The 15,233-nt window shown below is 40.6% G+C and overlaps 1 protein-coding gene across 1 annotated transcript; it reads right to left on the bottom strand.

Moving 5' to 3' along the window:
• Positions 1 to 6,570: 6,570 nt before the first annotated feature.
• On the bottom strand, positions 6,571 to 13,184 carry LOC124282958 (grpE protein homolog 1, mitochondrial-like). Its single transcript, XM_046719012.1, has 3 exons — positions 13,081 to 13,184; positions 10,911 to 11,088; positions 6,571 to 7,962 (listed from the first exon to the last, which is right to left on the bottom strand). Exons 1-3 carry the CDS (start codon positions 13,164 to 13,166, stop codon positions 7,537 to 7,539), a joined length of 690 nt encoding a protein of 229 aa, XP_046574968.1. The 5' UTR covers positions 13,167 to 13,184; the 3' UTR covers positions 6,571 to 7,536.
• Positions 13,185 to 15,233: the final 2,049 nt, after the last annotated feature.

The raw sequence follows: 15,233 nt of genomic DNA, 5'->3' as shown, positions 1-15,233 counted from the left end.
CATAACAACACAGTATTTACACAAGGGACTATGACGTGACACACATAACAACACAGTATTTACACAAGGGGACTATGACGTGACACACATAACAACACAGTATTTACACAAGGGGACTATGACGTGACACACATAACAACACAGTATTTACACAAGGGGACTATGACGTGACACACATAACAACACAGTATTTAAACAAGGGGACTATGACGTGACACACATAACAACACAGTATTTACACAAGGGGACTATGACGTGACACACATAACAACACAGTATTTACACAAGGGGACTATGACATGACACACATAACAACACAGTATTTACACAAGGGGACTATGACATGACACACATAACAACACAGTATTTACACAAGGGGACTATGACGTGACACACATAACAACACAGTATTTACACAAGGGGACTATGACATGACACACATAACAACACAGTATTTACACAAACACAGTATATGACATGACACACATAACAACACAGTATTTTACACAAGGGACTATGACGTGACACACATAACAACACAGTATTTACACAAGGGGACTATGACGTGACACACATAACAACACAGTATTTACACAAGGGGACTATGACGTGACACACATAACAACACAGTATTTACACAAGGGGACTATGACGTGACACACATAACAACACAGTATTTACACAAGGGGACTATGACATGACACACATAACAACACAGTATTTACACAAGGGACTATGACATGACACACATAACAACACAGTATTTACACAAGGGGACTATGACATGACACACATAACAACACAGTATTTACACAAGGGGACTATGACATGACACACATAACAACACAGTAGTATTTACACAAGGGACTATGACATGACACACATAACAACACAGTATTTACACAAGGGGACTATGACGTGACACATAACAACACAGTATTTACACAAGGGGACTATGACACACAGTACACAACACACAGGGGACTATGACATGACACACATAACAACACAGTATTTACACAAGGGGACTATGACATGACACACATAACAACACAGTATTTACACAAGGGGACTATGACGTGACACACATAACAACACAGTATTTACACAAGGGGACTATGACATGACACACATAACAACACAGTATTTACACAAGGGGACTATGACATGACACACATAACAACACAGTATTTACACAAGGGACTATGACGTGACACACATAACAACACAGTATTTACACAAGGGGACTATGATGACACACACACATAACAACACAGTATTTACACAAGGGGACTATGACATGACACACATAAGTCAGTAACAAACGTAGCTGTATCATGTACTCACCACGCTGCCGTTCCCCGCCCTTTACTATTGTGAGACCTGGAAGCATCCCTGTGAGTCCTGGCTTGTGACCAGACAGCCCAGTCACACATCTCCAGTAGGTCCTGGCTTGTGACCAGACAGTCCAGTCACACATCTCCAGTAGGTCCTGGCTTGTGACCAGACAGCCCAGTCACACATCTCCAGTAGGTCCTGGCTTGTGACCAGACAGCCCAGTCACACATCTCCAGTAGGTCCTGGCTTGTGACCAGACAGCCCGGTCACACATCTCCAGTAGGTCCTGGCTTGTGACCAGACAGCCCAGTCACACATCTCCAGTGGGCCTTGGCTTGTGACCAGAGAGCCCAGCCCAGTCACACATCTCCAGTGGGCCCTGGCTTGTGACCAGACAGCCCAGCCACACATCTCCAGTAGGTCCTGGCTTGTGATCAGACAGCCCAGTCACACATGTCCAGTGGGTCCTGGCTTGTCACACATCTCCAGTGGGTCCTGGCTTGTGACCAGACATCCCAGTCACACACACCAGACAGCCCGGTCACACATCTCCAGTAGGTCCTGGCTTGTGACCAGACAGCCCAGTCACACATCTCCAGTAGGTCCTGGCTTGTGACCAGACAGCCCAGTCACACATCTCCAGTAGGTCCTGGCTTGTGACCAGACAGCCCAGTCACACATCTCCAGTAGGTCCTGGCTTGTGACCAGACAGTCCAGTCACACATCTCCAGTAGGTCCTGGCTTGTGACCAGACAGCCCAGTCACATCTCCATTGTCCAGACAGCCCAGTCACACATCTAGGTCCTGGCTTGTGACTAGACAGCCCAGTCCCACATCTCCAGTAGGTCCTCTCCAGGTCCTGGCCCAGCTTCTCCAGATCAGACAGACCCAGTCACACATCTCCAGTGGGCCTTGACTTGTGATCAGACAGCCCAGTCACACATGTCCAGTGGGCCTTGGCTTGTGACCAGAGAGCCCAGTCACATATCTCCAGTGGGTCACACTCAGGTCAGGGCCCCGTCACATACCGACACCACAGCATAACACTCCTACCCTGACAATGCCACTTACACCAGGAAATATTATCTCTGTTCAACATAGACTGACATCGTGCGGTTGTGATCCGCCTTTGGCCTGGTGTAGGTTGGTACTTTGCCCCGACAGGGTTCTGTGTATACTCGATATAACAGACTGTCTTCACTGGCCATTGTATCGAGCAGCCATATATATCATTATTCAAACCAACCATAGACATGGCGTACATTGAACTGTGTAACGTATGATTTGTAGCCCCGCCATCAGTAGTATTCCGGCTAAATGACGGTGATCTGTAAATAATCAAGGCGTTGGTATTGTGAGGAACGACCTTCTCTGCTGGGATCCGCCATCAACCACACCACCTGATGTGTCAACTTTTACGACCGGCATTCAAGTCAAACCAACCCCCGTAAATCCTGCCTCGAAAAGTTTAAAAGACATTATCCTGGCAAAAACTTAGTTCATGTTATTTATTTTAGTATGATGCAGCAAATATTTTAATTTAGTGTTCAGGTTATTGTTTTAAGCAGGGGTTGATAAAGTCTTTCCAGTAAAGGATGGACCAATTCATTCTAAGACGCACTTCCTACGGGTTTGTTACAGTGGGAGCTCCGGGTTCATAGACGTATTGACACTTTAACGTATACAATATAGGCGTGTCTCATAAAATGCTTGTTCAAGTTTATGGTAGGGACGTAAGTTTAGACGAGTCCATGCTCAGGGATAATACGATCCCATTAAGTTTGACTGGGGTCAATAAAAAAACCACTTTGTATGTAAACTTGAATTGTATTAGGTATATCATTCTAACAGTTCTTGAATACCTCCGTATAACACAGACCGTATATCACCCCATATAGATCTACGTCATCAACTATAGAGCATGCTCCGCAGACAATATTAGAACTTTATCAAACTAAGTATCTGTCCATGAAGATCTAATCAAGCAACTGATTCTTTTCAATCTGCTATTTGGAATAGGATCCAATCAACTTGTTTAACTTCAAAGATTTTGATTAATTAGTATCCAATCGATTTCTTTAACGTTTTTATTTGTATCCGATCAGCTTGTTTAACTATTTTAAATAGTATCCGATCAACTTGTTCAACTATTTTAAATAGTATCCGATCAACTTGTTCAACTATTTTAAATAGTATCCGATCAACTTGTTCAACTATTTTAAATAGTATCCGATCAACTTGTTCAACTATTTTAAATTGTATCCGATCAACTTGTTCAACTATTTTAAATTGTATCCGATCAGCTTGTTCAACTATTTTAAATTGTATCCGATCAACTTGTTCAACTATTTTAAATAGTATCCGATCAACTTGTTCAACTATTTTAAATAGTATCCGATCAACTTGTTCAACTATTTTAAATAGTATCCGATCAACTTGTTCAACTATTTTAAATAGTATCCGATCAACTTGTTCAACTATTTTAAATTGTATCCGATCAACTTGTTCAACTATTTTAAATTGTATCCGATCAACTTGTTCAACTCTTTTAAATTGTATCCGATCAACTTGTTCAACTATTTTAAATTGTATCCGATCAGCTTGTTTAACTATTTTAAATTGTATCCGATCAACTTGTTCAACTATTTTTAATTGTATCCGATCAACTTGTTCAACTATTTTGATTAGTATCCAATCACTTTGTTCAACTATGTTGATTAATATTCGATGAACTTGTTCAACTATTTTTATTAGCATCCAATCATTTTGTGCAACATAATTACTACAGTTTTTTCTGTCTTAATTTCCTGTGTTATTCCATGCTACCTGCAATGTATCATTGTCAGTAATAATCTGCGGCTATCACAACATATAACCTCTCATTTATTAATGCATCTCCATGAACACGTTGCCGATTACTACAAATCATGGACTTATTATAAATAACGTTTCATGTTTTCTTAGGAGAGTTTTGTTTCTGAAACAGAATTGGCTGGTCCTTAACTTCCCGTGAGTAGTATATGCTATATAGACATGGGTGACACGTGCTTCTTAAACATACACCTCAGTCAGATAGTGTTTTACACCTGAGTCAGATAGTGTTTTACACCTCAGTCAGATAGTGTTTTACACCTCAGTCAGATAGTGTTTTACACCTCAGTCAGATAGTGTTTTGAGAGGCCGACAGTTTGTTCATGTTTCGTCTGCCTATCAATCTGTCTGTGGATGGAGAAGTACATCCGAGTTCACCGAGTGCATCTTGCCTGTTTCATTCATAAGTCAACGCTACCATACATACATTAGTGCATGAAATCACGATGCCCTTTTCACAACATACACACAAAAATTCTACATATGTGGATCATAAGACGCGACATAACGGGTGTACATTTAACCTTTTTAAAGACAATCTCCGCCCGAGTGATTTCGTGTTATACAACTACAGTGGTACCAGCTCACCACGCCACCCCGTTCACGCACACCCTCAGGTAAACTCGTCTCGCTCACACTGTACCTGAAGTTATGAAACCCCTTCCACGCCACACATGACTGCCTGCCCGTAGGTGGTCTGTTATACCGGGGGCGTGTCAATACAATGTCAGGTATGTATTAATGGCTCGGTTGACATGACACACAGGGGCACACCGCTACAGTAGAACCTCGCTATAAGGCGACGTATGGTCGGCGCGTTTTCCACCTGAAAAGGGTGAACTGTCTTTTTTATAAGTTATTTTTAAATATACGTGATACGTGTCTCGTCGGCCAAAAGGATTTGTAGGACTCGCTTTGAAAGATTTTTATCTTTCTTGCAACATATGACACTAATAATCTTCAAGTTCTTGTTCTTTTTCATCTTGTCCTAGATTTACCTTCAGTAATGTGTGTCTTGTGTCACTATATTCCGGTCATGTTAAAACGTTAATTTTTAATCTGATTTAAAAAAATACGATTAAACGCCAATGATTAGGTTTGGCACATTGCCACCATGTTGGGAATCAAACTGTGCTGTCTGCGTGAAGAGTCAACGCTAAAACCAATATTAGCTACCCTATTCCTTTTGAAGGGCCTTAAAATAAGGGAGCGTGCCTATAATATTACAGGCGCCCTGGAATCAGCATTATTTCAAGGAGGCCCTTGAACGGAACTATCTTCTAAAGTGGTTTGTAACAGGCCGCATATGCTGCTTCAAGCAGCCTTACCTAAACAAGAAATATTTCTTTCTACTCCTAAAGACAGTCTTATTTCACTAACTAAAGTACATCAAATTTACCCACGTATGTACTCCGCACTAAGACACCATTGGCACTTTGATTAACAGGCGCCCCTCATGTCACACGTGGACGGACAACTAACCGTAATAACGCACATTCAGCAATATTCCTGCTATACGACAGTGGTCGGTCAATAATAAGTGTCTTGACCAGACAACATATAGTCTGTTATTTTGAACAACGGTCCACGGTGCGATTGGGGTACGATGACATGCCATACCTTGTCACCAAGTTTCGTGTTCGCTTCGTTGGCTTCACAGGGGCTTGTATATCCTTTTATATAGTGATAAGACCCCGTTAGTGACAGTACATGCCCTGACGGCAGTTTTTAGCGTCCGACATTTAGTAACCTGATATGGATTTTACAGGCTGATTACTGCTGGATGTCGCATGTTTTCGTTGAAACTTAGAGCAATCTTTTTTATATTATTAAAATACTGCATTATATCTATACTATTTTTTATTTTGTTTTCCGGATAACATTCCATGTCAAAAGGCGGTGGTTAACAAGCCATACAGACTTATCTCCCTTGGATCATAACAAATTTCACCAGACACTATCTGTGCATGGAGAAGTCCATGAAGCACTGTCAAGTTAGCTCAGAGGCAGGGTTTTGGGGTCCTCATTAAACACCTGCTTGTCAACGTCAAGTGGTTTCACGACCATCCAGTTCTGGACACCTTGACTGTACAGATGTGGCCTTCTTGTTCCAGACACATGATGGAAACTGGGCAATTCATATCCAGGCATTTTATGTGGCCTCTTACACAAATACAGAACAACTTATACACCTATTTTATGGATCTCCTGGTATCCAAAGTAATCATTACAGCCACATATATGATGCAATAATCGGAGGCCTAGATCTTCATGAACAACTGACAGAGAACATCAGGTTTGAATTGGTCTAAGCAAGCCATCTTGTCACAAACAAACCAACTGAAGGAAAACAAAGGCCTGTTTACTTATGGTTTGATTTATTCCTGATGGATGTTACTGGTTTCTGGACATACATCTGGACACAAGAATGTCACATGAATGGAATGAAACACAACACTGCAAATGACCAACGACATTATGACCTACATCACCCATAAATGCCCTTGCTTTGCTGATCCGAAAATTTAATAATATACACATCCCCTCCCTTCACAAAATACTTTGAAATGTAAATCTTGACACCTTTTGGAGAAATTCACATGAAATACTTTTGATTAATGATGCCAGAGGACTTGAAATGAACTCATGAAAAACAAGAACCACAAAATGGCCTTGTCTTATTTAAGACCTTGAAGCATGCATAAAATATGATAATGTATATAATGTTCACTCAGGAAGAGACGACAGTTATATCATTACATCATAAAATGGCCATCCACCACTGAAACTGACACTGTTCGTGTCCAAGTCTTGGAGTCTTGTGCCACATCTAGAAATATTCCAGGAATTACAAGCAACTTTGCAGACATGTATATGAATCATTGAAAATGCACACAATACGTTTAGAAGAAACAAAGTATAGTGTATGATTTATCATGTTCAAAGGAAGTTTTAAAGATCTTTCTCAGATAATCCATCTAAATGTACATTGTGTCATATGCATCCCAATCCACACTGAATCTCAACTATCTCATATTAACACAATATGGCATCATCCTGAGAGTACAGCATTGTATAAGCTGTGTCAGCTCAAGGTGATGCATACTCTGATGAATAGATCTGCTTTGTAGCAGGTTTGTAGCATAGAACAAGATGTCAGTATAGTGTGTATCACACCCATGTTATAACAAGTCCTACTTCCTGCACTGTACATGCAATATAATACTGTTTATCTAGTTGTATCAATACACCCATACAGTATAACATGTAACAAAGATTATTGTACTTTCACACCTCATATCACATTCAAGCTACAGCACAAAGACCTCATGATTTAAACACCCCGACAAGCGCTGGTCTGATTGTCCTTTCTTGTAGCTTATAACCGATTTTCTGTACTACTGCAACAGTTCCACCCTCCTTCTCAGTTGTAGGGACTTCGAACAATGCCTCATGAAGATAGGGGTCAAACTTGTCCCCTTCTGATGGAGATATCTTGTGCAACCCGTGTCTGATGAACACCTTCTGTAGCTGGGATTCCGTCATTGTCAGTCCATCGAACAAATTCTTGAGATGAGGGTTGTTAGAGATCTCTTGTTGCGGGACACTCTCGTTCGCCTTGCCTAGAATGTCGGCCACCTCCAACATGTCCTTACAGAAAGCTTGGATGCCGAATATCTTTGCGTCCTCCACCTGTTTTTTCATCCTCTGTCGGACATTTTCTGTTTCGGCGAGGGAGCGCACATATTTGTCCTGAAGAAACAATGAATGAGAAAATCAGTGTCGTCTACAGTGCTGCAAGCATCATGACACAGTCTTATATAAAGTAGATGTTGGTGTTGCTCCCGCTAAACAGAAGGTGATGACATCACAGTACAGGACACATTAGAACAACGTTTTGCAAACTTTGACTGACCATAACATAATATAAGAAAGCAGCTTTCTCAAGTTTATAAAAACCAGTTTCAAAACAGAGACTTCCTTTCCAAAATATGCTTTGTTAGAAAATATTTGCATAAAGTTTTGATTCAAAATTGAAAACAGAAAATAACGTAAATTCAGGAATATCTGACAACTGCTCCAGATTGTATGTCAGTTGCTCTCACTGGCTACGGACAGTCTCTGTTATTTCACAAATGTTTCGACCACTGAATGTATCTTCTTAAGGCAAAAGTGTTCACTAGTCAAAATCAATACTAGAGTCTAGTTTCCACAGTTGACATTTCAAGCAGATTTTTCTCAGCCTGATCAAGGTGCCATCCAAACTAAGAGTGGCTCTTGTGATGAAAACATGATATCTACCCAGATAGCCTTTGTTATTTCAAATGGCTTCAAAAATAGTGAGCGAGTAAGGTTTTACGCTGTTTTAAGCAATATTGAAGGTGACACCAGAAATGGGCTTCACATTGTACCCATGTGGGGAATCAAACCCTGCACTTCACCAAGAAGACTACTACTGATCAGATAAACAAACGAGATTTAACCTCGGACAGACAAAATGTCCGGTCTGCCACAGTGTGGATCCTTGTCACAGGTGGTCATATAAGTGACCATGGTTTTAGGACAAGGATGTTGATGTTGTAAACTGTCCCTTGATTGATCAGTATGTATTTCAGAACAGTAGGCATGGACAAGCCAACGCGCAAGCTTGCTGCAAGAAGATGACTGTAACGTGAGACAGATAATGTCTATCATCAGGGCATGAAACTCCCAAAATTTCAGCCAGACCACAGGGCTGGTTAGATGTAAAACTTGCCAGCCCTGACCAAAACTTACCTGCCCACAAAAAATACTAAGTATATACGTCTAAATTTTAACCCGACTGTTGGTCAGGTGAATTTGAGAATCTGGCAGTTCCTGTTGAAAATTACCCGTCCCGGACGGTCGGGCAGGCAGCTATTTCGAATGCTGTTATCATTCAGAATCAGCCTTTCAGCTTCTAACTATTGTAGGGATGGTGGGGGTAGCCTAGTGGTTAAAGCATTCATTCATCACGCTGAAGGTCCGGGTTTGATTCCCCACATGGGTACAACATGTGAAGTCCATTTCTGGTGTCTCCTGCTAAAAGCAGCGTAAAACCCAACTCACTCACTGTAACTGTTGTCACGAATACATCAAGTTACCCTTTTCAAGGTGGCATGTTTAGAAAGCATCTTTGGACTGAGACTTTCGAGATTTCACACATAACTCTTTGATAGGTCGGATGAAAGGTCGTTCTGATGTGACCTGTTATAGAATGTCATCAGATGATTGTGTACCAGTTGCGCTGATGCAGACAAACCAGAGATCACAATCAGGGTAATACTGGCATTCAAACCCAGGATCATGGTGGGAGAGGCTGACGGACTTGGCTCAATTACCAATGCCAGTCGAAGTGTGAATATATATTTATTTCATTTGATAATAATAAAAGCCTCAAATGGATTGTGCTTAGTCGCAGTATAAGAATAACCCTTTTATCTAAATATGTTTTAAAATCATATTTATTCATTTAGCTAGTTAAGTGCTAGTGATCGTCCCAAATAAATTGAAATTGAAATTATTTCAGTTCAAGGGGGCACTACTCGAATACTTTGTAAGGAAACTATCAGTCACCATCCCCAAGAAATCTGGATAAATGTGCTGTGACTTTAGTTAGTCGCTGTCTGAATCCTTCACCCCCCGTCTCAAGCATTCGTGTAATAAACATTATGTTGGTCCTATAAAATGCACTTTCAGAACATACATCAACTGAAAAACATCCCAGAGATCAATTCTGGGTTATCTAATAATACAGGTATACTATTTACACTGTGTATACATTTAAAAACTGAAAAGTTCTGCGAATGATTTGGAATGATGAGAAGAATCTCACTGTAATGCCTTTTAATCATGTTAACATCAAATATACCTACCTGAGTCAACAAAAGCATAAATATCTGAGGCTTTAAACATCTATGTGTTGATATGTGATATAAAAAAAGCCCTTAGCAGAGCTACTACTTATAATGCCCTGTGAAAATATATGAAGAAGGAAATCTTGAAGCGGTCTCTGACATTTACTGACTTGCTAAAACATAAGCATGAGTTGGTGCAGACAAACCAAGCAAAATTGGGTGAATCTGGGATTTGAACCCAGGTTTTCTTGCAGTGCATTTAGACAATGGGGCCATACAGGCCCACTACACACTTTGTGATTAACGCACAAACATAGTGCCATAAATCAGTGCATTCAAACCATACATCACGGTTCACCGATAGTTCAGTCCAAATGATAAACTATTGATATTGATTGGTTAAAAAGATTTCCATTTTTGCCAATAGCTGCATAATGCATGCGTAATTATGTGCAAAGATTTAGGTCATGTACAAAATACTTCAGGTGATACAGTAAACGGTGCTAATAGCGATCTGACGAATAGTTTGTCTGTTTGTTCATAAATGCCAGTCAGCAATGTTCCAGCCATATAATGTCACTTGTCAGTCTGTAGGTAATCAAGCCTGGACCAGACAATGCAGTGATTGACATCATGAGCGTTGATGTATGCAGTAGGGACACAATAACATGCAGCAACCAGTGAACCTGACCATTTGATTCTATTAGTCACCTCTCAGAACAAGCAAGGGTTGCTGAAGATCAATTCTAACCAGATCTTCACTAGTCCTTATTACATTACACGACTGACACAGTGCTGGGTCGCCATTGTAACCAAGAGCTGTACCTTGAAGTCGGCCACCTGCACCTCCAGTTTAGCCTTATCCTCCACCAGCTGTTTCTCCACGGCCGATGTTTCCTCTACAGGGGCAGACTCAGATGGCTTCTCCTCCGTCGGCTTCTGCTCTGCTGTTGTTGATGGCTTACCATCAGTAGCGGTCGTTGTCATTCGGACTCGACAACATCTGCAGGTATCAGTAATGGAAGATTCAGTAGCTGCAATAAGCAGCAGGACAGGACATTTTTAACTGTTGCAATGAAGCTCTTACTGATGTAGGGTCAATGTTTGCACAAACATGCAAATTGCAATACTATTAGTTTAAAATACTGACATTAACAATTGTCATTAAATCTGAATGGTATAGTTACTCAAACATAAGTTAGAAGTAACCACAGTAACAAACTGACGATACCAGTGCAGATGAGATATCATACTGACTGAGTTTGGTTTTACGCCGCTATTAGCAATATTTCCAGCAACATCACGACGTGGAACACCTGAAATGGGCTTCACACATTGTACCCATGTGGGGATTCGAACCCGGGTCTTCGGCGTGACGAGCGGACACTTTAACCACTAGGCTACCTCACCGGCCCTGAGATACCATACATTTCTGTACCTATAAAACTACTGATGCAAGGGGTCTCAGATCCTCTCCCTATCTGCATCTTTTTGGAGAATTTTCCCCAGTTGGTGATGAACCTTATCACATGTCATTCAATCAAGGTGACAGCTTTCAAAAGGTTTAAGGAAGACATGTGAAAGACGTTTCCAACTTTGATGCATCACTGACAAAACTGATGTCCAGAGCAATTCCTATTTTGACTTGTACCACACACTCCCATGTTTTTTTTTTCAGGTAAACATAAAGCTGAAGATATAATTGGAATTGTACAATAGGTTCTGCCTTCAGTTGGATTTATCACGGATGTGGAAAGAGGTTTAACGCTTTAATGATAATCCATACACAAACATGTCACCACTCACCAATGATGTGAAATATATTTCCGATCTTATTGGCATTTTTGCTCTAAGTTACTTCTCCGTTATTTATCGATAATTGATCGATATATAAATTTAGTTAACGATTATCGATCTGTATGATCTATATCTATAGCCAGCCCTAAATGTTACATCAGTGATACCCACATTTCATCCATATTTAGATATTTTTTAGTCTCAGACAAATGCACTTGTGGACATGCTGAGATATACCTTACTGAAGCTAAAAGGGTTGTTGTCAGCACGGGTACAACAGATATGTACCCCAGGTACGTTTCTGAATACAGAACCATACCATAGCCAAATTCAGAATACAAAAAAGTATCCTAGGACCCGTCCATTCTGCACTGTGCCGTTTTCTTGATCACAAGTGTCATTCTGTTGTAAGGGATGCATTTGATTGCATTATATAAGAAACAAGGAGACACAGTAACAAACATTTCACAATACCACTTGCGATCAGGCGAACAGGAATAATTACATACGGTTTCCGTTTTAGATTGAGAAATGTGGACTCATCTGTCGTTTACGGTTTAGGGTACTGGGTACCTTTCTGTATTTTGACTTTGTTTAGGTTACATTTCTGTATACAGAAACGTACATGGGGTACATATCTGTAGTACCTGTAGTGACAACGACACCCTTCAGCCTTACTGAAACATACCACATATGGACCTGCATGTGGTGGAATAGAAATACAAATTGACCAGGGGTTACTGAATGGAAACAGCAGACATTTATACACTATAAATATCACTTACATATTGTTTAGATTACCAATAATTGATTCCAAGTTTCGAAATGGTACCCATTGCTACCCAACCATGAACTAAGTACAACACAGTTTAACATGTTTAAAGGCGAGCCATATTCTAAAATTCCACTCTCTGGCCAACTTCTTAATGTCATTTGGTTGAACATAAATGTTACACATATTTTTCTCTTAACTGTTAGAATCACTGTTGAGCACTGGTTCAAATTAGAATTAGTTTCCTCCATGACCTCCTTCCAGTCTATGAAAGTTTGTTAAATGAGAGCACAGTTGCTGAACTTTCTGAAATGCACAACACTGAATGTCATCGGAATAATTCCTCGTATTGATTGTTGAATGAATACATATAGACAGACAATCTTGTATATTTTAAAAATAACTTGATGTAATGGAATGACATACCTTGAAGGACTTCGAAACAAAACAGATTGTGAAAAATGAGGAATCTTCATCACTTGACGAACACACATGCTCATTGTGGCAGCCATGTTGAAAGTCACGTTAGACAAGGGGGCTAACTCTAATAAAGTACTTTTCTCCCATTCTTGCATCACACTAGAAAAATCTAGAACGTCAAACGCTTGCATAAGCAATTGACCTGATTTTCCTTCAGCATATTTGGCAAATAAAGCATCATATTTTGTGTAGACTTTAGGAGATTTTGATAAAGTTAATGATGTTATAAGTGTACAATATTGTGTTTGGTAATTCATATCTAATGTAAATCGTTTATGAAATTGATAATGTCATGATTTATCGTTATATAAACGTTTGCTTTTACCGGAATTATCTCACAATTCAAAGTGAAACAGATTTAACAAACAAATAAATAACCAAACAAACTCCGTTAACAAACGTCGCTAACACAGAGAAAGGATTCATGGTTTCAGACAAGCTAAGACTCGAAGCGGAGGTAAAATCTGTTGTTGGTCTCTGTTGTGGTACATTTAAAGGGGTATATTAAAACAAAATAGGATATGGCGTGTATTTCCCCCGAATCTAATCAGGAATAATATGCGATTTATTGTTGTTGTCTTAGCCAAATATCTGATGACGTAATATTATTCATTCTGATCTGTTTCGTAATCAAATGATATTTATAAACAAATGTTTATGAGTTTCAAAGAAACAATATGTTCAAAACAGCACCTTTTCGTCCAATAGAAACAGGTTTAGATGGATTAGAAGGATTAGATGACACATATTAACTGTAACTGGTTGAATGATGTCATTCCAATGAATGAGTTTGTGAATGGGAGAGTGAGTGGAAGTGGGTGTGAGAAGGTGTGAATGTTCGAGTGAGTGAGATAGTGGGTGAGTGCGTGCGTGTGTGTGTGCATGCATGCATGAACTTGCTGGACAGATGGATGTAAAGATAATTGATAGATGGGTGAGTTAGTGGCTTGCCCAGCTACGATAGCCGTACATTAAATCAAATAACCAGCTCTTGTTTGGTTTAGGTTTAGCCACCATCAGAAATGGGTGTATACTTTCTCTTGTGGTCAGTATGTACAGAATATAAACCAGCGATACTGAGTCCCCTTCTGCTGATGGTGGCTGTGCGTCCTGGGTGCTGGGAAGACAGGAGCCCCACAGTCTGGTGGGCAATCTTGATAACTCTTAATGGCGCGAGGGTTTGTTTTGCTCGCTAAATAACTGCTTTTCGTGACTTGTGCTTTCAGATATAACTTTCTGATAAAACAACATGACGATACATTTCCATACAGAACACATCGGCAGGAAGCATAACTGCCTAGGTCATTGTTCTTTAGTTCCATGCGATCATTTCCCAGAGGGGTTTACAAACAATAATTGTTCACCTGTGCCTGTCAAGAAGTGTTCTTGCTGTGTTCATCTTCGTCTATTGACGAACATTGCACATCTTGAAGTGGTGACCGAGGAAATATTCTCTTCGTATCAAACGTCTATTCTTCCATTCTTGCTGAGTGTGGCGTACAACTAAACTCATTCACTCTTCCATTCGTCCATCCATTCATCCATTTACCTATCACCCAAGAACACATTAATCTGTCCAACCAACTGTGGCGAGGCCATGACACGTCCAGTCATCAAACAGGCATGTTTCAGCCATGACCTGAAGTCAATCAAGTCATACATCTCGCCATTATTCCTTTCGTCACCATTTGTTCATTTGTTTGTCTGTCGTCTTGTCCATCTGTCTTTTTATTTATTCGTCTATCCATGACCATGTAATCATCGTCAACTCAACCCATCCATCAGCCGTACTCCATCAGTCTGTCTGGCTGTCTGTGTCTGACTGCCCGTGTGTCTGACCGCCTGTGTCTGACTGCCCGTGTGTCTGACTGTCTGTGTCTGAGTGCCCGTGTGTCTGTCTGTCTGTGTCTGATTGCCCGTGTGTCTGACTGTCTGTGTCTGAGTGCCCGTGTGTCTGTCTGTCTGTGTCTGAGTGCCCGTGTGTCTGACTGTGTCTGAGTGCCCGTGTGTCTGGCTGTCTGTGTCTGAGTGCCTGTGTGTCTGACTGTGTCTGAGTGCCCGTGTGTCTGGCTGTCTGTGTCTGAGTGCCTGTGTGTCTG

Source organism: Haliotis rubra, unplaced genomic scaffold (genome assembly GCF_003918875.1).
Source record: "Haliotis rubra isolate DU_JTF1 unplaced genomic scaffold, ASM391887v1 Scf308, whole genome shotgun sequence".
Lineage (NCBI taxonomy): Eukaryota > Metazoa > Mollusca > Gastropoda > Lepetellida > Haliotidae > Haliotis > Haliotis rubra.
The sequence above is the reverse complement of the archived record's forward strand: the minus strand, read 5'-3'. Positions and strand labels throughout refer to the sequence as shown.